A 21,526-nucleotide genomic window follows, 5' to 3' on the forward strand; every position below is an offset into this window, starting at 1 on the left:
GGGCCATTAAAAATGCTCTGTAGGGGGCTTCCCTGGTGGCGCAGTGGTTGGGAGTCCGTCTGCCCATGCAGGGGACGCGGGTTCGTGCCCCGGTCCGGGAAGATCCCACATGCCGCGGAGCAACTGGGCCCGTAAGCCACAACTACTGAGCCTGCGCGTCTGGAGCCTGTGCTCCGCAACGAGACAGGCTGCGATAGTGAGAGGCCAGCGCACCGCTATGAAGAGTGGCCCCCGCTCGCCATAACTAGAGGAAGCCCGCACAGAAACGAAGACCCAACACAGCCAAAAAAAAAGTGCTCTGTAAACTTTTCCTGTAAGACGACTTTTTTCCCCCTTCCATAGCTCTATATGTTTAACTTCTCTATTTCTTAAATTCCTCCTTGGAAAAAACCCCCGAAAGCCAGGCCCTCTCTTTCCTCCTGATGTCTTCCCATAGGAAACGAAACAAAATAGAAAAAATTAAAATCACAGTGTTGACCTACTTACACCCCCGGCTTCCCCACTGCACCTCCAGTCCTCGGAGGTTCAGCACAGAGCTCCCCACAGGGAGATGGCGATGGGCACACTCAGAGGTGGACCAGGCACTCCCACGGGGAATCGGGAGGGCCGGCTCAGCTCCCCAGGCTGGGGTGGGGTTAGGGGTGAGCTAGCAGGTGGTAGAGGAAGCTGCTGCCCCAGAGGATGGAGCTGTGGTTCTCCAGCTGTGGCCCCTGGACCTGTTATCAGCTGGGAACTCGTTATAAATGCAGATTCTCAGTCTGGTCCCAGACCTACAGAATTGGAAAGTCTGGGGTGGGCCCCCGCCATCTGTGTTTATCAAGCCCTCCAGGGGATTCTGTTGCAAGCTCAAGTTTGAAAATCTCTGAGACGGAGGAAGCTCCCTCCTAGAGGGGGAGTTGATGAGGTTTTCTAGACGGGCAGGGGATGAAGTGCCCGGAGATGAAGGGTGGAGGCTTGGCAGGCCGGGGGCGGGACCCCCATCTCAGAGCCTTGAAGGGAAAGGCTAAGACCAGACCCCTGGGTTCCAGTGCTCGCTCTAACACAAACTAGCTCCCTACCCTGCAGCAGCAACACGACCTCTCTGTGCCCAGTTCCTTCCCCAGGGCTGCCCACAGGCCTGATGCCAATGCAAAGGGGAACCCAGAGGAGCCTCAGTGGCCACCAGAACATGGGGCTCAAACTCGAGCCAGCTGAGCTCCCAGGGGCCGTAGAGCCCAAGGCCCTGGTTTTAAGCCGAGACCCCAGTGGGCTAGAGGTGTGCAAGGTGCCCTGAGTGAGTCACTGGGCCCAGATCGGGGGCGCTGGATCCAGAGAAAGGACCCACCTGGCCCCCCCACATCAGAGTGTGCAGCTGATCCAGGACCCTCCCGCCGCCCACCGAGGCCCAGGGCTCCCTCAGGGAGGAAGGGCGCAGGCCTGGGGCTTCTGGTCTGGGAAGCGGAGCCTGGGAGGGCCCGCCTCGCTCTGGCCCAGGTCTTAGTCGCCTGACTTGTCTCCTGAGTGCCGCCGCCCCCCAGTCCAAGCCTCCTCTCTCTTTCGTGGTGATTACGGTAACACACACAATTACAGTAATTACAATAACGGCACCATTAGCATAGGGCCCCCCCTCCCAATGTGGAGCGCTTTGTGTAGATTACCAGGCACTCTCATGGACATTATCTCATCTAACGTCATTTATGTGATATTCGGCCTTCACCCCCCTCCAATCTGGGGAGCCCTCTAAGATCTGCTGCCTCCCCTGGAGCCCTTGGGACTGGGAGTGTTGGGTGCCCACCCGAGGCCCAAACCAGCCCCATAGGCCCAGCCAAGGACGCAGGTCAACACAGGAGGTGGCCATCAGGACCCAAGCAGCTCCTGGCCGGCTGGACCATCACCAGAGCCTGGGACGCCTGCCTTCACTTTTCAGAAATGGTGGAGAGAGGATGAGGGGCTGACCGCCACAGACACACGGAACCCTTCCCTTCAGGAACACGGGGGCATTTAGAGGCCTGGGGTCTGATGCACAATGTCCACCCCTGACCCTGGGGAGCGCTCAGCTGGGGTGGATGGGCCCAACCTGGGGGTCTCGGGCCCAGCTCATCTACGGTGGGTAAGGACATGAAAAGCTTGAATCTTCCCATCAGGGCGGCTCTGGGACTTTCTTCCTCAGCCCTGCGGAGCCACGGGTCATTCCTTACAATGGTCACAAGTCAGCCAGTGAAGGTCATGGCTCTGGGGCTTCCCGGGGAAGGGATTCTCCTTCAGGGGCTGGCTCTTCCTCCAGTGGTTCTGTGCTGGTGGGTGGAGCCCCTTCCCCACCAGGGCAGAGGGGAAGGCGGGGGTCCCCAGGGAGTGAGCTCCCCCCAGGCCCCACCCGGTGCTGGTCAGGCGGCGTTCGGCCCCTCAGCTCCCCCATCCCAGCCGCCCCATCCTCACCCCATTAGAGCTGCTCCAGCCCAGTGTCCAGGCAGCTCTCAGTCCCCAGGGATGGGTCCCAGTGGACACAGGGGGTGGTTGGATGAGCTCAGCAGGAGAGCTGGGCCCCTGCTCTGGTGTGTGACCCTCGGCTCCCCCGAAGGACCCTCTCTGCGGCCAGAGCCACGGCACCCAGCACCCAGCCGTACCCCCGAGGAGCAGCACAGCTGTCTCTTTAAGGGAGTCCCTCCTGGGAGGAGCCGGGCTGGGGGATTAAGGCCTGAGAGGAGCTTAAGGGAGAGGAGGGGCACTGAGGTCGAATCCTCCTGAAGCCGCACCAGGAGGAAGTGAGGTCCACAGGCTCCGGTCGGGGCTGGCTTGCTCGGCTGAGGCCGCCTGACACAACTGCTCATTTGCTGAGGTCACCCCTCTACTGGGGAACTGGCCCAGAGGTGATGGCGGACAGGACTGGCATTTCTGAAAACTGCCCCGGAGCCTGGCTCCCAGGGCGCCAGGGGCTGCTGGGAAATCAGCTGGAAAGAGCCAGTGCTTCCAGAGAGAAAGTGACAAGCGCTGGGGGCCATGGGCTACCTTTTTTTGAAGACCCTGACTCTCCCTGCCCTCGAGGCTCAGCAAGTGGACCTCTTCCTTGGGCAAAAACTCCTTCCTCTCCTCTGGCCAGCCCAGCACATCCTTCACCCTTAGCCCCCAGCTGGAGTCACGGCGCCTGGAAACCAGAGCCCGGAGGACACCTTGCGGGGTTTGGGGCTCTTCACTTGTTTTTGAAGAGTGTTGACATCTCCTGGACGCCACCCACCATACTCTACACCCAGCACTGAAAGTGAACACAGAAAACACCGCGGGGCCGACTGTCCACATTCAGGGGCCTCTCGAATAAATGGCACTGTGCTCAGCTCTGCTGAAGATGGACGGGCTCTGATCCCACAGCCGTCCCGGCCCCCAGGACCCCGCAGCCTTTCTCCTTCGGTCCTCACTCCTACCCCTGCCCCCTGTGCCCCCCGCCCCCCAGCCTGGGGAGCAGAAATCGCCGGTTGGCTCCGGCGGGACCAACTGGCAGCCCCAAGGGGAGTCCGGGCCCCCTTGGAGCCGAGCTGGCTGGGCTCTGACTGGGGCTCTCGTTCCCACCACGCCGACCTCACCGGCTGCCCGCGACCTTACCAGCACGTCGATCCCAGAGAAGGTGTGGTTGGCATTGTCCAGGGAGTAGATCAGCTGGTACACCCCGTCGTTGGCCTCGCTGTTTCCATAGAAACCAACGCCCACCGCAGCACTAGAGGCAAGACCCCAAAGTTAGAGGTGACACCCAGAGGAGAAATTTTGTTGGTATACTATTTTTTAGCGCCGTTTAGACATCACAACGAAACTGAATGGAAAGTACAGCAATTTCCCATATACCCTGTGGCGCCTCAGACGCCCAGACAGCCTCCCCAGCCGTCAACAGCCCCCGCCAGAATGGGACAATTGTTACAACTGATGAACCTACGTGGACACGTCGTTATCGCCCAAAGTCCACAGTTTACATTAGGGTCACTCTTGGTGTCGTAGAACAATCTTCTGGGTTTGGACAAATGTATCCGCCATTATAGTTTCATACAGAGTAATATCACTGCCCTTAAAGTCCTCTGTGCTCTGCCCGTCCATCCCTCCCTCACTCCTAACCCCTGCCAACCACTGATCTTTTTACTGTCTCCATGGTTTTGCCTTTTCCAGAGCGTCATATGGTTGGAATCCTACAGTACGTAGCCTTTTCAGACGGGCTTCTTTCACTTAGTAATATGTATTTAAGATTCCTCCATGTTTTTTCATGGCTTGACAGCTCGTTTTTCTTTTTTTAAGCGCTGAATAATATTCCATTGTTTGGACGAAGACAATTTAGCCATTCACCTACTGAAGGGCTTCTCAGTTGCTTCTAGGTTTTGGCAATTACGATGAAAGCGCCTTTAAGCATCCATGAGAGCGCGTTTTTGACTTTAGCTGAGGAACTCTTTCCTGGGTAGGGGAGACGGGGTGGTCTAGAGTTCTGGCAGATGGGCTGGCCGGGGGAGGGAGGAAGGTTCTGGGGCAGCGGTCTCTGGCCTGGCCAACTAGCTCTGCAGCACATTTCATTCAGCCAACAAGAAAATACTCCTGTTCTCCAGTCCCGGGGCTCTGAAGGGTGGAAGATTGCTGGCCGGGCCCTAGGGGTTTTGATGCTACAGTAGGTCTGGGAGGGGCTCAGGAACTCGTACCTTTGCCAGCTCCCCAGGTGACTCTGACACACGTGGGCTTGGGGACCACTGAGGTCTCATGAAATCACACTCACCTCTCCCAAACCCTCCAAGGGTTGGGGATGCCCCCTCCATTCTCTATCCTTTCACCTCCACTTCCCCACACCACACACGAGGCATCTGTCCTGCTGAAATGTTTGGGCTTCTAGAAAGTCCCTTCTTAGTTTGAGTTAGGTTGAGCTGAAGCCTACCACCTTAAATCACGTACCTGCTGGCTCCTGGCTGTCCTCGGGGCCAGACTGGAATAAGCTTCCAATTCTGCAAGGCACCCTGTCAGACATCTGAATGGGGCTCCGCGTCACCCTTTTTCTGCTCTACGAGTCAGATGTGTCCTCCAGGCCCCGGTCTACGTCACCCTCTGGTTCAACTCTCTCTACTCATGTCATGTCACCCTTAAACGTGGCCTCTGAGTGAAGCACCCAAGCCCAGCTGGTCCCTCCAGCTCCGAGCACAGGGGGCTAATGCCCTGGGGTCCTCCCTCCCTGTCACTGACCTTGTGGTCCATGAATATCCCTGGATTTCTCCCCAGGAACTGCCGCTAAGCGCAGGCGTTCCTTCTTCCTCTAGTGCCGTATTGCTTTTTGTTTTGTTTTAACTAAAAGAGGAACTTTAAATCCATCCCTGTGAAATTTCATCTAGTTGGTTTTAGTCCAACATTCCAGCCTGAACAAATCATGCGAAGTCTTGCCTCTGTCACTGATCATACTTTCTCTGACTCATAACCCTGGGGGGTCCTCTCAAGATTCATTAAACAGCCTCCTTGAGTTTTCATCCAAAACGCTGATTTTGCAGGGGAAAGATGAAGACACATGTGTAAACGCTTTGTACCCTTTTTCTTTAAACAGGGCAGAACCTGGGATGGAATCCCCTGGGAGACTGTTCTAGAAACCTCCTTCCAGGGTGCCCTTGACCCCCAATTCAGTGTTTCTCAGAAAGCGGTCCATGGACCACAGGACAGAATCACCTGTTAAAAGCGTAGGTGGGGGGGGCGGGGGGCACACCGCACCCATTTGTTACCAGTATGGTCTGAGAATGTGCATTTTAAAACAAGGTTCCTATCTGCTTCACGTGTCTGACGCACGCACGCGTGCACGCACCAGCTACAGTTTGGTGAACCCATGAGTAAATCAGTATTCTTTGCATTCAACCAGAATTGTTCAACCAGGTTTGAATCCACTTAACCACACCACCACACAATCCGTAAATACAGCATCCGCAGGGATACTGGGAGGACCTTGGTCAAATGCAGAAATATTCATACATTAAATGTATTGTATTTCTATGAGCTTCTCTTTAGTCACTTCATCTTTTAAATTTCAGTCTGCTCTGAAAAATACCTTTCGGTTGCTCCTTGTGTTTCTAACTTTCTCTGCTAGTTCTCTGTGTCATGAGCCAGTGTTTTCTGGGGACGCGGCCTCAAGCCAATGCTCTCCCATCCTTTTAACTCTCCCTTTCCCTCTTTTCAACGACGGAGGATTCTACTTTTGCGTCTTCTCATGGTCTATGGATTTATCGGAGATGATGGTTCAGGAGGGGCTGTGTAATTGCACCCAGTCTTCGGAGACAAGTCTGTGGTGCTGTCCCTCTCTGGTGTAACAGCACCGCTCCCTTAATCAAATGTTAAATCACTCCCAAAGAGAGGTGCACTGCGAATTCTCCTCATGTCCCTTTTGCCTTATTCATTCTTTCTTCTACGGATTCAATCTCCCCTCTTCTCCGGGATCCTTGCTCTCAGAGCTCAGCAAGACCCCCGCCTCCTAATCCCCCCGGCCTCACCTCGTATCCCTTCTCCTTCTGCTTTTGTTGGCCCCCCCTCCCCGCTTCTCTCCCTCAACTCACTCCAGCTGGGCTCCAATCTGAGCACGACTCCAGTGAAGGTAACTGTGGGCCTCCACCGCACTTACTGCCTATCCCCCACCCTGCTGCACCCCTACCCCAGCCCCCTCGCCCGCCCCTCTGCTCCAGCCACACTGGCTTCTCTCAGTGCCTTAAAAGTTTTGTGCACCCCACTCCTGGGCATATACCCGGACGAAACTATAATTCAAAAAGATACACGCACCCCTATGCTCATAGCTGCACTAGTCACAATAGTCAAGACACGGAAACAACCTAAATGTCCATCGACAGACAAATGGATAAAGAAGATGTGGTCCATGTACACAATGGAATACTACTCAGCCATAAAAAAGAACGAAATAATGCCACCTGCAGCAACATGGATGGACCTAGAGATGATCATACTAAGTGAAGATAAGTCAGAGAAAGACAAATGCCATACGATATCGCTAATATGTGGAATAATCTAAAATATGACACAAATGAACTTATCTACGAAACAGAAATAGACTCACAAAGAACAGACTTGTGGTTGCCAAGGGGGAGGCGGGGTGGGGGAGGGATGGACTGGGGGCTTGGGGTTAGCAGATGCAAAGTATTATATACAGAATGGGTAAACAACAAGGTCCAACTGTGTAGCACAGGGAACTCTATTCAATGTCCTGGGATAAACCATAATGGAAAGGAATAGGAAAAAGAATAACTGAATCATTTTGTTGTACGGCAGAAATTAATACAACATTGAAAATCAACTATACTTCGATAACATAAATTAAAAAAAAAAGCTTTGCTCCCCCTCTCCCCCCGCCCACCACAGGGCCTTTGCACACACTCCAATTCCCTCTGCATGGAAGTATCTCCTTCCAGCTTGCCCCCACCTTTGCCTAGTTCACACCTTCTCATCCTGTTGGTCTTGGTGCCCTTGTCACCCAGTTCACACCCGACTTGAGTGGGCCATCCAACTTCACGCCTATGCCTTGTCTCCAGAATTACCCTTTAATTCGTAAGTACTCAGACCAAACAAGCACATGATCCTCTGTCTCTCCCAACAGACCGAGAGCTACAAGAAGGCAGAACTGGTGGCTGTTTTTCTGATCGCCGGCTCCCTCGTGCCCGGCCCAGGCGACCCGGAGAATTCTGAAGGAGGAGCCGTGCCACATACACTCCCGTTTTGAGTTTTCCTTAAGCGGCAGGTAATGATTACTTATTGGAATTGACCCTCCCAAGTCATTCTTACTGTTCCAAAGTATTCTTCTGTCACTTGCAGTATTTTTTGCAGAAAAATCTGAGTTCATAGGAGAGAGGGCTGCCGGCGTAGCAAGCACTGCTGGTCTCTTTGGCCGTCTCCACCCTGTCTCTCCCTGCCCGCCCTGCACACCCTGCTCTCAGGAGGAGGCTGTTTAATACCAGGTACTTTGCAGGAGGCTCCTTTCTGCTGGGAGTCGTGTTTGTCTTTGAACTTGCGACCATGGCTCAACCTCTCTCCTTTAAGTTTATGATTTAAGCCCCGGCCGCGTGTCTCACCCAGCCCTGGTTCCCTTCCACGTGTTTGCTGCTTTGTCACCCCTGCAAAGCTGCTTTGAGTCCTTGCCTATCTTTTGGCTTAGATGCCCTGACACTGCAGGCAGGACGGGACCTTGAACGTGATCTAATGGAGAGGAAAGCCCTGGGGATGAGGTGAGCCGCTAGGGATGAGCCCCATCTGCCTCTTGTCCCGCTGCCGAGACAGTGCCGTGGGTTCTTGGATACAATGGACAATTAGCCATGAGGCATTCCACCCCTTGGGCCGGACCACCCCCCGGAGCATTTCAGGAGGAACTGAGGCTTTTGGAAAAACCTCTGCAGATAAAAAGACAAGAAAAATACAACTGGTGAACACAAGACCCGCGTGTGTGTGTACACCGCCTGGGCAGCGTGGCTCTGACACACAGTCAGAAAGCCTCACTTCACCATCCGAAGCAAAGAAGACCCAGCTGATGGCGCTAAGAGCTATTGATCTTGTGAGAAGATGGCACTGATCTGGACTGGAGTCAGACTTTGATCGCAGACCCCGGGCGGCCGCTGGGAGGGGACAGGACGCAGAGAGAGACCAGCGATGTCGCCGGTCAACTGCTCAGGGAGCTCGCTGCCAGGCTGGAGAGGTCCCCCCGGGGCAGGGGCTAGGGATGCACGGGAGCCTCCCCTCGCCACCCAGGCATCTGATTCCCACTGTTGGGCGAGAAAAGGCACAGCTTTCACCCTGGAGACAGGCCCTCCCACCCAGGTACCCGGAGCTCAGACAGGAGAACGTGGCCAGACAGCTGAGGAGCCACTTGGGGTTTGCTGGCGGCGGGGTGGGGTGGTGCGGGAAGTGGAGGGTGAGGCAAGACCCAGATGGTCAGGCCCACTTTTCTTCCGCTGTGTCCGCCTTGCAGCCTCACACGGAGACCCCCGCCACCCCCCGCCCGAGCGCGCACGCTGGGCCCGGCGCAGAGGGACACTCACCAGCAGACGAGCCCAGCCGCCACGGCCGTCCAGGTGATGCAGCAGGGGTGGCGATGCTTGGTCTGCACCGCACTGCTCTGCAGGGAGCAGCACACACACACCAGGTAAGCCGCGAGGAAGACGAGGTTCAGGCCCAGCCCGATGGCGGCCACCAGCCCCAGGAACAGCAGCGACTGAGGAGGGAGAGGCCTGGGGTCAGCACTCGGTCCCGTGGGTGGCAGGGGTGTCGGGAAGCGCCCTGCCCTCGGGCTGGGTGGGGAGTGGGGGGCAGAGGAGCTCAGGTGTGGGTGGGGGAGGACACGAGACAAGTGGTGGAAGGAGGGACGGCTCGAGCCTGGCCCCCAGGTCCGGGGCTTACACACCTGGATGCAGGTGCGGACCAGGCATTGTCTGATGGGTGCTCTGAGCTGCTCAAGACACAAGGCAGGAATCATCCCCAGACAGTGAGGTCTGTGGGCAGTGCTCCGTGTGACTGAGGGAGACAAGATGGATGTCCGTGGGATCAGAGCATCCAAGGCCTCCTGGAGGACACGGGGCTGGGTGGGGTGTCTCAGAAGCTGAGTGGGGCCTGTCGCAGGGCGGGGAAGGGATGCCCTGGCGGATGTGCCCCACGGAGCCTTGTTCCAGGTATTGGGGTACATCCTCAACCAGAGGCCCACTCTGCGCTGGGGGAGGGGGGAGACGTCAGGAGATGCACCTGGGGCGTCCCTCTCATCACATCTTGAAAGGGACGGGGACCCCTAGATGCCAATTGCGGCAGCAAAGCCCAGAATTCTGAAGGGGGGAGGAAATGCCGTCTCAGGCCCGCCGAGCAATCAGGGTCCTACAGAAGGAGCCGCTACCCGTCAGGAGGCCCAGAGCCCCCCCACTCCTTGCCTTCCAATCTCTTGATTCAGCCAGATGGACGCCAGATGGCAGCAGGACTGGTGGCCGCCAGCCAGGGCTGGACCTGGCTCTAAGTCAGGCTCCCGAGCTGACAGCCTCGCCCTGCTGCCCACGTGCCCCGGGTCGTTCCCAGCCCAGAACCCCCAGCGCTCCAGTCTGGGCTGTCGGGGCAGGGTGATGAGCAGAGTCGGGGGGACACTGGGGCCCTTCTGGGCTAAGGGGGAGACAAGACTCAGGCAGGGGCATGCGCACACCAGGAGACACCCCTGAACACAGAGGCTGGGGTCTGCAGTCCCGAGGCCCGGGGTCGTCTTGGACGGGGGTGGGCAGAGCCTCACAGGGGAGAGGGTGTCTGCTGAGCCCATGCAGCCGCTCGGGCCCGTGAGGGCTTGGGCCGGCCTGCAGACCCCTGGCCTGACCTGCTCAGCTGGCCACCTGGACCGACGGGTTTCTGAGCCTCACGGACAAATGGCCAAAGCAGTGGGGACAGCCCAGATGGCTCAGGGTGGATGTGACGAAGTGTGGCTTTCGCCTCCACCTGGGATAAATATGTCTTAGGTACTGCCAGGAACTTGCTCCCCGACCCCCGACTCCGCAGCATGGGTGGTAAGCCCTCCTCCTCCAGGTAGCTGGGAAGGCCCAGTGGACCTGACCACACCCCCCTGCGGAAGTCCTCCTGGGTGGCAGGCGCTGGGGGTCCCGGGCCAGGGCCACTGGGCCTGTCCCATGGACTGTGCCAGGAGGCTGGCCTGGTGAGACGGTGGAAGAAGCTGCCACTAGCCGGCCCCCAGCCCATGCCCCTCACTGGAGGCCCTGTAGCCCCAGGCCAAGGGGAAGAAGCCAAGGATGGGGGTTTAGAGCCTCGCTATTCAAAGCGAAGTTCACCTTCTCAAGCCCCACCCTGGACCCAGTGAATCAGAACTGCACCAAGAGATATCCCAAGAGATCTGTATCTCATTGAAGTTGGGGAAACCCTGATTAGTGTCAACAGACTTTCTCAAACTGTTTATAGCAGCTTAACCTTTTCTTCAGACTCGCTTAGCAGAGCGCTGACGTACAGAGAGCCTCTGACTGAGGGGTGGATGTAAATGCCAAGCTTTGTCCTGGCCACCCCCTCGCAGGCCTGAGGCCCCTCTGCTAAAGCCCAGGACCCCCGTCACAAGTTGCAAACCACTGTGCATATACCCCAAGAGCCAGCAACCCCACTCCTGCATGTTCACCTGGCAGAAAGGAGGGCTCATGTCCCCCACAAGATACATGCAAGAATGTTCACAGCAGCCTAACACTGCGGTAATAGCCAAACACCAGAAACAAGCGAAATGTCCACCAACAAGAGATCGGATAGATAACAGGGATTGGAGCCACACGATGGAATATGACGCAGTTATGAAAAGTCAACTGCGGCGACAGCCAGTGATGTGGGAGAATCTCACAGATGTCACGGTGGAGGAAACAAGCCAGATGACACAGCAGAGACTGTGTGGTTTAACTGACGTAAGATGCAAAGTCAGAGAAACTCATCTGTAGTGACAGAGGTCCGAATAGGAACTACCTTTGGGAGGGAATCAAGTGGGACGGAGCCTCCTGGGGGGTCAGGAATACACTTTGACTGGGATGGTGTCACACACACACACACACACACACACACACACACACGTATTGAGGTGTACACTTAGGGATGTGCACTTCCCTGTAAGTTAATCCTAATTAAAAAGAAAGTAACAAAAACCTGGATAAACCTTTTGTATAGATTAGAGACTGGTTAACAGCCATATTTCTTCCCAGCTACCCTGGAGAGCCTCATCCTCAATCTCCCCCCAAACAGGAAAACCCACTGACTCTATCATGGGTCCCCATCCACCAAGGAAGGACCTCCAAGGAGTAATCTCGACTTGGGTTGGTGCCGTTTCAATCTCTCCAAACCACAGCCCGTCCCCACCCCCGAGCCCCTGCCCTGGCTCCCCTGTTTCACGCCTCACAGCCCACTCCGGCCTCCTGACCTCCTGCAAGCCTCGTCTCGTGCGCAGGGCCCTGGGATTCCAAGGCCGGGGGGCAGGGGTGGGGCTCCCCAAGCTGGGCATCTGGTCTCATTCGATTACCCTTGGTGCAGCCCATCCCCGGGGAGGCCCCGTCTGGGAAACCCAAATGTGGAGGCCCTTTTGTTAGCAGTTCCCCTCCAGAACTTTCCTCGGGCGCTGGGAGCACGAGGGCAGGGGCAGAGGTTAGGGTTAGGGAAGGAGGAGTTGGAGGGGGGAGGGAAGAGGAGCCTGAAGAGCCACCTCCCACGGCCACCTGGGTGTCACCGGCCACCTTGGTGTCACCGGCCAGCGGCCAACGGGCTATTATTTTCCGGCTGCTAATTAACACTGCGGGTCCCCGTGTGTCTGGGTGCGGGGAGGGCGTTACAGGGAGGACCTCCCGTCCAGAGGAAGCCAGGAGCTCTGCTCACACGGCCTCCTGCTCTGACAGCGCCGAGAAGGGAGCGCTCCAGGGCAGCTCCTGCGGCCACGCCTCCCCGCCCCCGCGTCAGGGCTCGGGCCTCTCCCTCGTGGCAGTGACTTCCATTAGTTCTGGTTTGTCACTTTGCGATGAGAAACCAGAGCACGAACCCAGGACCCAAGCTGGGGGCAGCACTGACCGACTGGCATTCTGGGAACGCCGAGGCTGCGGCTGCACCGCGAGGGGCTCCTGCACTGGGGCGGGGGAGTGGGCAACAGCCCGAGCGCCCCTCGCCCCGAGACCCCAGGAGACAGAGAGTGAGCCAGCCGAGGGGCGAGACCAGGGCGAGAGGAGGCGGAGGGAGAGGCAGTGACTCGATAGGGTGCAGCCCCTCCCCCCCGGGGGCAGGGGGCAGGGCGCAGCGTGACTGTCCAGCTGACCGTGACTCAGGGCTCAGACTGAGTGAAGGGGGCTTCCTCTTCCCAAGCTCGGCTCCCCTCAAATCCTGCCGGCGGGCCTCCCCGCCTGGCCTTTCCTCCTGAGGACTGCCCCCCGAGTTGGGGGAGCCCTGTAGTTCTGGGTCTAGCCCCTCCCCCGGCCTAAGGACACACACTTGGGACTCTCTGGGGAGTCTAGGAGCGGAACCACCTAACGTCAACACACGGAAATCCGTGCCTCCGTGTAAAATATTAAGAGTGTCTCCTCTACTTCCTCACGCGCGTCCCAAGAGAACGGCTGGGCTACGGACGCGGCTGGGCCCTGGACGCGGGGCAAGGACCGACGGCGCAGGGCGCACACAGGGGGCTCCTGCACATGCGCAGGCAGGAGCAGCAGTGAAGCTTGGCGCGGCACTCGGGAGCCGCCGGGCCTCTCGGGGACAGCACCTCCTCGGTGTCTGGTCTCCCACCTCTCCGGGGAGGCGGCCGCATGCTGACGGTGGCAACTGAAGGAGGAAACTGAAGTGGCTTGTTCTGGGAGTCACTGCCGGGGGCAGTGCCAGGGGCCCTTTCTGTTGTCCCCAACTCTGTCCAATGGGCACCTGGCCAGCTGGGGCTTCCTCCTTGCCAAGCAGGGCTTGTGGCAACTTAGGGAGCGCCGGGCGCTGGCCACATGCTTTACACCCACTAACTGATCGGGTCCCTTCAGTAGCCCTTCGAAGCAGGGATCTGCTCCATCTCCACTCCTTCTCTCCGGGCAGAGGTCAGCAGACTCAGGCTGAGAGGTCTGGGCTGCTTCCTCGGATGGGGCTGGGGGCCCAGCGGGGCCGGGGCGTCCTCCTCCACCTGGGGCTCGCCTCACCTGCCCCTGCAGACAGACTGGGCACGACCTCCCCAAGAGCCTGGTGGATGGAGCCCAGGTAGCCTGAGCGAGGACTCAGGGTCAAGTCCACTGGCAGGGAGGGATGGAAGGACAGCCATCAGGGGGCTTCCATGGCTCCCCAAGACCCCTGAAAGTGACTGGGAGCTCTGCTTCCTCAAGGAAGTTCTGGGAACTGACTTTGCTCAGGATGTCCCAGTCACCAGGCGACCTGCTTTTCACTCCTAGATCTCCTTGCCTTCCAGATCCCCCGCACGGCTCGTCCCCACCACGGAGCTTTCCAGGACGCACTGCCTGTTTCCAGTTCCATTTAATCTTTGTGTACACACACACACACACACACACACACACACACACACACACTACCACAGGACGGTACTGTTCACTTGGACGTTTGGGGCATGAGCTGAAGCTCCCTCTGCATGAGTCTTTCAGTCCTTCCTGATCAGTGACTGTAGACACAGATCTTCCGTCTGTTCTCCATGGGTTATGGTACTTGGACACGTTTCTGAACCTCAAGGCCAGTCTGCGTAATGATTTGCGTCACTGGGTCCTATCACGTGCTATGGGACCCTCTACGTACTAAACATGTTTCAAGGGACATCTCATTTAATACTTGCAGAGGAGGAAAGTGAGGCTCAGGGAGGTACAGACACCTGCCATGGTCACAGTTTGAGTACTGAGATGACTGACAGCAGAAGGTGCCCAATCCAGGGTGTTAACTGACGTGGTGCCCTGACTTGGGCGGTGACCGCCGCTCAGGAGGAAGGGGACGAAGGTGGGGACGTCCAGGAGAGACCCACGGTCAGACAACAGGGGAACTTACCAAAACAGGAGCCGCCTTAAATAAACACCCAGAGCCAGACTTCCCATCCAGGCTCACCAGACTCATCTCCCACTCAGAGCCCTCAGGCGGCCTAAGCAGTACGTGGAGGGTAGGGGTGGGGCCGGGTGTTTGGCAGCAGGGAGCGGCGGCCCTGGGGATGCCAGCACAGTGTGTCAGGGTCTGAAACCCCGGGGAGGAGAGGGGCAGGGGCTGTGAGTGGGTCCCTCTGGCTCATCTGCCACCTCTCCAGGGGACCGAGGGGGGTGGCCCAGGCTCAGGCCCTGCCAACCACAGCTGCTGGCCAGACGGGAGCTGTCTCTGGCGGGGGGAGTGCCCTACCGCCCCTCCCCACACACCAAGGTCTTCTCCACCCAGGCCAAGAGTTTACTTTTCCTCCAGGGGAGAGGAGAAAGCTGTGGTTGGAGGCCCCAGGGGCAGGATCTGGGGCGCAGGGTTTGGGACACAAGGACGTGGGGTCAGACACACACACACACACACACAGTACGCAAGCAACACAGCTGTCTCTGAAATCATATCCGCCTCTTTTCATGCATTCATTGGGAGCGGAAGATTCCCTGGAGCTCTCCCCAGGTGGCTACATTCTCAGGGAACTGCCTTCCCCAGGCAGGGCTGGGGAGAGGGAGGCCAGACAGACAGGGAAGGAAGCGAACTCGGCAAGCCAAACCCGGCGACGGATCCCTGCCTAAGAGCAGGAAGGGGTCCTGATTCTCTCCTCCTTCTGGAAGGGCAGGCACCATCTGCCTGGGGCCCGAGGGTGACGGGGACACTAGGGGTTATTATTAGACTCCCTGTCACTGGCACCCTGCACACCCTACTGGACCAGGATCCCCGGCGCCCTGCAGGAGAGAGTCCCGGCAGGGGAGAGGTGAACAGCCGACCCCTGCTCAGCCTCCCTGGAGGCCCCACTCTGCCCTGACTGGCCTCACACCAGGAGACTGCAGAGAGCCTGACACGCAGGCAGAGGCTGCCGGGGGTCAAAGTCCTGAACAAATGGGCCCCATCTTGGACTTCCCAGTCCCGGAATCTTTGACCCAACAGAAAACTACTCAGCCTGGCTACAGGGGCTAGAGAGGGCTGGGCCACACCTGAGAAGGCTGGGAGATTCTGCAATTGTCTGGGCGGGGAAGCCTGGGGAGCACCCCTTCTCCCCAGGGGTGCAGAAACCGCGGAGGCCAGCAGAGCAGGGCAAGGAGAGAATTGCAGGGATGAGGCGAGTGGCTGGCCAAGCCGCTAAGATCCCAGAAATCCAGGGCCTAGAAGGTGTGTCTGTACAGAGAAGGAGGGTGCGCTGGTGTGAGATGGGGCTGATGGGGGCCACCTTCCCTCCCCCAAATATCCACACGTAGCTGAGGGTCCACACCCCTCTCCCCCAGCTCTGTCGCCTTCCAGGAGGGGCCCAAGTAGAGGTGCTGGCAGCGGCTTCCACGCTGCAAGCAGGGGCTGGGGAGGAGAGTTGCTGCGGAGACGAACCGGGAGACCGGGAGTTTCTGCCCAAACTTCTCCCAGAGAGAGCGCGTCTTGTAACCGCAGAAGGAGGAAAACGGCGGGGCCCTCCTCAGCATCTCCGCAGCTGGTGCGGCGGAATCACCGGGTACGGGCACAAATGCCCCTACGCCGCGCGGCGCTGCCCTCCCCCTCGGCGCTCAGCCTCCCCGCCCCGCCACAGGCAGCCTCTGCGCCCTTCCCCCCCGTGTCCCTCGGCCGGCTTAACTCCCATCTTTCCAGTTGTCCCGGCCCATGAGGTTCCCAGACCGGAGGGCCGTAGGCCAAGGACTCGCGGGGAAAGGGGAGAAGGGGCGAAGAGGCTGCGGGGAGAGTGGGGGACGGGGTCTGGACGCCTGTGGAGAGCGGCGGGCTGGGAGGGCGGAAGGGGTGGCGCGGGGACTTGGGGCGCCGGGTCGGGGGGCGGCGCGGACTCACCTCCTGGTAACTCTCATCGCGGGGCCTGAAGGTGCTGTCCACCGGCTGCAGGCGCAAGCCGACGTGCGGGACGCTGTGCAGCCACACCACCCACCAGGGCGCGATATACTCCACGCGCGCCGCCAGCATGGCTCTGCCGGAGTGCGCCCGCCCGCTGCGACCGCCGACCGCAGCCCACCGCCCGGCCCGGGACGCGCGCCCGCCCGCCCCGCCCCAGGCCCGGCCCCGCCCCGGGCCCCGCCTCGGGCCCACCCCGACCCCGCCTTGCCCTGGACTAGGCCCCGCCCGCTGAGCGCGCGCGCCCTCCCCGCCCCCTCCGGGGGGGGCGCTCCTCGCCCTGTGCTCACCCTCCGGCTGCAAGGGGTCACACCGAAAAGCCTGAAGCGTGTTTTTGGCCTGGAATCTGTCCTGGCCCCACGGGCGAAAGAGGTGGAAGGAGAAGTGGAAACAGCCCCCAGAAGGCTTCTGAACCTGTCTCTGAACAGCACTCTCTAGGTCCCCGGGCTTCTGGTCACTTATCATCAAAGCCAGCATGTAGAGGGTCTATGAGTGCCGCGGGCAGTCATGGCGTGAGAGGCGAGGCCGGCCGTTCCTAGCGCTCTTAGAGGGTAGCGAACTGACAGACTGGGGAAGGAAGGGACCCAGTCCTGGGTCACTAATTCCGTATTCACTCTCAACCGTGATTGAGCATTCACTCTGTAAGCCACGTGGGTTCAAAGACACGGTCCTGCCCCGGAAGCGCCCAGCGCATCTGCCCAAACAACTAACGGGTGCCGCCTGGAAAGCCCCGGGCGGGGATTAAGAGAAGCAGCCGATTCTTACCAGCCGACGCGGCGGGCCCCCTGGGGAGAGACCCTGGAATTGTCCGGAGGGGAGGGGAGGGAGGAGAGGGGAGGGGAGGGAGCACCGGGAGCGCCGGGAAGGGCCGGACATCCCAGGGAGACGCCAGAACCGTCGAGAACACAAGTTTACTGAGCGCCTACTACGTGCCAGGCACTGTTCTGTCCGTGAACAAAAGCGGATGGAAGCTCTGGCTGGGAGGGGATCGCAGTTTAGCGGGAGGTGGTAGCAGTACCCACGTGAAGACGGACAGCGTGCTAGGTTAGCGATGTTCTGGAGAAAAGCAGAGCAGGGTCGGCGCGTCAGGATGCGGGGGATGCGGTGGGGGCAGCCCCGGATCCGACAGAGCCTCGCGGGGCGGGAAGGAGGGGGAAGGCTTGGGACAAGGTCCAGGGCAGGGTAAAGGGCCGCCTGAGGTCGGTGAGGTGGGTGTGGGGCGGTTAAGGGGTCCTGAAGGGATCAGACTTATGTTACAGACAGTCTGAGAGGTGGTAGCGAGGGGGGTAGAGACACGGGTGAGATCAGAGACCCGGGAGAGGCTTCTAGGTTTCTGGCTTGGGGAACGGGGTGGATGCGGGTGAAACTCCACCAAACACGCGTGGCTGCTAGAGGGGGAGAGACCACACACGCCCCTTCCCCTATCAGAGATCCAGGGCTGAGAGATGGAGTCCTGTGCTGTGGTCGAGACCTCTCTCTCCTCCGGGAGGTCGCGGTCCGGGTCAAGGTTCCCTGAGCCTGACTGCAGCCGTCCATCTGCGCAGGCCCAAAGCTGAGGCACAGAAGCTGGAGAGCACTGTTCCTGTCACTGGGGTTTCCTTTCATTAATTCAACAAATTTTGATTGAGCACGTTCTCTGTTCTAGGGAATACAGTGATGAGAAAGACACACGTTCCTGCCGGCATGGGAAGTTTAATAGGTGAGGGGAGGCAGCCTCTATCCCACTCAGTGATTAACTACAACCCCAGCCCCGCCCAGCAACCCCACCCCCACCCCCGCCGGCAAAGTGCTTTCAAGAGCCCGGTGTTGGTGTGTGAATCGGCACAGAGTCTTGGGGGGGGACATTTCCTGAAAAATGACACGTGAGGTGAGAGCTGAAGTTAACCCCCAAGTCCTGGGGGAGGGTGGATTCGGAGCAGGGGGACAGTACACTGTGAGATCAGGGACCAAGGTCCGCAGGGGACGGAGTGGAATCAGTACATGCAAAGCCCGCAGTGAGGGGAGCGACAAGAAGGAGAGGCTGGCACGCTGCACCGACAGAAACAGACCGGTGGCAGGCTGCCAGGGGCTGGGGTGCAAGAGGGAACTTTGGGGTGGTGGGAATATTCTCTCTGGATTGCAGGGTTGGTTACACAACTGTACACGTTTGTCAAAGTACAGAGAACTGCATACCAAGAAGGGTGAATTTCACTGTAAATTATACCTCAGCCTTACTTTAAAAAATATATATATATATATAATTTATATATGTATATATATTTTTTTAGTTCTCCAACCAGGGATCGAACCCGGCCCCTGGCAGTGAAAGCTCTGAGTCCTAACCACTGGACTGCCAGGGAATTTCCCAAAACAAAGGTATTTTTAAAAAGAGAGAGAAACAAGTTGTCAAGGTAGGCCCGGGCCAGACCACACATGGCCCCAGAGGCCCTGGTCAGGGTCTTGGTCTTGAACCGGCCGTGCTGGTAGCTCAGGAAGACGGACCTGAAGCGGTTTCGTAGGGCCCTCGGCGGCGCTGAAAACCTGCATCGTCACGCAGCCCCCAGGCAGCCCCGGGACCTCCGGGATAGGCACCGCCTGGTGCCACATACACGTTCCCCTCCCCCTGCCCGTTGTCAACAGCTCTGGCTGCAGCTGCTGATCCCTGCCACAATGACCCGGAAGTTAGGAGGATTTGGCATTCCTCTAGGAAGATTAGCGTCACTACAGCAAACTGCAAGTGTCTTAGGGGAGAAAGGAGGGCGAGGGCATGGAGTGCACCCTGAGCATCGACTTTGCTGGAGCTGGGGCTGGGCCCAGAGACAGAACGGGTCGGGGAAGGGTGGGCCCGCAGCCCACACCTGAAGACGCTGACTGCACAAGCCCACCCTCAGGGCCATCACCGCAGCCACAGCCACGGGGTGCAGCCTGAACACACAAACCTGCTGGGCCGGTCTGCACCCAGCTGGACAGTGACCTTTCTAGCTGCTTCCCCGGAGGCCTGCTGACCTAGACAGGACGCCAGTGAAGCAGAAGAGAAACGTGAGACCTCCCAGGGCCTCGTTAAGGGGGCCGAACAGCCCTCTTGCCTACGCAGCTCCCCATTCATCTGGCGTGGCGGGAACCACTTCACCCAAGCTGACCGGCTGACCTCAGAGAGGCAGTGTCGGCCCTGCGCACCAGAGGGCTTGAACACATACCGATGCATCAAACCAACTTACGCAGAGTCTCTGGAACCAGACCTGGCCTCAGCGAACTTTTAAAAAGTGCCCTAAATGACCGGCAGGCACAGGCCGGGGCTGAGAACCACAGCATGAAAGGATGCCTTCTCTAGACAAATGCCTGCGGGGTTTGTATCCTAGGAACTGGGGCTGGTCTCTGCAAAATGTGCTGGGACAAAGGGAGCCCAAGTGGTAAGCCCGCCCTCTTCCTGGGAAGCTGGACCAATGAAAGGGCGGGCAAGACTGGAAGCCGCTGAAGGCGCCCCATCTGGGTCTGTCGACAACCACTGAGCGCCGAGGACCCTTGTGCCGGAGGAAACAAAACCCGAACTCCTCAGGACTAGATTAAAAAGGACCTCACATGCCTCGAATTCTTATAGAAAAAAGCCTACAAACGATCTCAGCCACTTGGCTACTTGGGCGTAGATCTCAGTGTAAACCACGGCCAGACCTTCCCGGGCCGCCGGCGCTCATTTGCCGTAGTTTGGCGCCACCTCGTGGTGCACCCACACATCCGTGCCAAGACCCTAACCTCGATGGTGTAGCTCACTGGACTCTGAAACCACTGCAGTGGGGACTTGCCATAACCTGGGAACTCAGTGCTGGGAAAAGCGCCCTGGCGACCCCCACTCAGCTGCCTGAGACTGGTCCTCGGGCTGGGGAAGACTTCCTGGCCAAAAGGTAATGAGCCCACAGGACCTGTGCCGGGCTCGTCGTTGTCACCAGGGTGGGAAATTTCCTTATTTCAAGCTCAATGAATCACTTTCCCTGCTTAAAAACGCGTGCCTCCTAAAACACTTGGCCCTCCATACTGCTCTGTGGGGAAGGGATGGGGGTCCTTCCATGAGGGAGGAGGGGTGCATGTAAGCGAACTGCCCTGCCACCGTGCAGACACTCGCTGGCCACAGGGGACCAACGCCCACTACTGAAGGCGATTTTGCCTTCCAAGTATTGCCCTATCTGCGTCTGGAGTCCTCCCCGGGATTGGTAACTGGCACAGGGGGAGCTGCGGTAGTTTCTCAAGATCATTCATGTCAGCACGTAGTGGAAGCAGGACTGAATCCCCAAGGAGCCAGGCCTGGCTGGGAGGTGGGATTCGGGCCTTCACGCACCTGTCTGAGCAGCGTGTCCTATCCCCACACCCACCACTGCACTGCCTCAAGGTGCGGGGTCAGATCTCTGGCTCCTCCATTTAAATGTTCAGACCGGTCTTTGGGTTCCAGGGGCTCCTTTCGCTGGGCTAACATCCACTCATCTCCATGCTTAACTCACAGGCTCCTTCTCAGAGCCCCTCATCTAAACGGTCCTCTCATCCGCGTTCATCTCGCGGCACCAAGTACCACTCCCGAGCTCCACTTGATCTTGAGTAGCACTTAGGAAACACACAAGAGCGAATTTGCACTCCTGTGCCTGAGAACACAAGTGTCTTAGTCGAGGGAGGGAGGGAATCACACATCCACCTCCGCATCAAGAAACATTTCAACATGGCAGACACAAAAGCGCCACCACCTCCTGAGGAAGAGACGGCTGCATTCACTGCCCTTTCCAAGAAGGCTGATCAACTCCTCCTTTTAACTATCATTTTCATGACAAGGGAGCTCATTTTACCTAAATGACTTTTACATCCCACGAGTGCAGACTGGCTTCACTTCCACCAATAATTGGCTCTTTTAACTGCCTATTTCCATCTACTTATTTTCAAACTTAGGCTTAAGAAAAAAAAAGGATGGCTTTATTTGTCCACTGGGATCACAGCCCAAGATTAGGGATGCAACAAGGTAGCAACCAGGACCCCCATCCTATTCCCACCAGAAGCCATTCCAAGTAACACCCACACCCCCCATCCTCAAAGAAAAAGGCCA

The 21,526-nt window shown here is 58.2% G+C and overlaps 1 protein-coding gene across 2 annotated transcripts in view; it reads right to left on the reverse strand.

Annotated features, from left to right (window-relative positions):
- Nucleotides 1–17,000, reverse strand: part of TTYH2 (tweety family member 2) — a 40,241-nt gene extending 23,241 nt beyond the window's left edge. For both annotated transcript variants that reach the window (XM_079905728.1, XM_079905729.1), the window contains exons 1-3: nt 16,411–17,000; nt 9,003–9,175; nt 3,574–3,685 (exon numbers count right to left, since the gene is read on the reverse strand). In XM_079905728.1, the coding sequence (XP_079761854.1) occupies nt 3,574–3,685; nt 9,003–9,175; nt 16,411–16,944 (819 nt within the window). In that variant the 5' untranslated portion in view covers nt 16,945–17,000. The remainder of the gene's footprint in view (nt 1–3,573; nt 3,686–9,002; nt 9,176–16,410) is intronic.
- Between the last annotated feature and the right edge of the window lie 4,526 nt (nt 17,001–21,526).

The sequence above is a fragment of the Stenella coeruleoalba genome (assembly GCF_951394435.1).
Source record: "Stenella coeruleoalba genome assembly, chromosome: 19".
Lineage (NCBI taxonomy): Eukaryota > Metazoa > Chordata > Mammalia > Artiodactyla > Delphinidae > Stenella > Stenella coeruleoalba.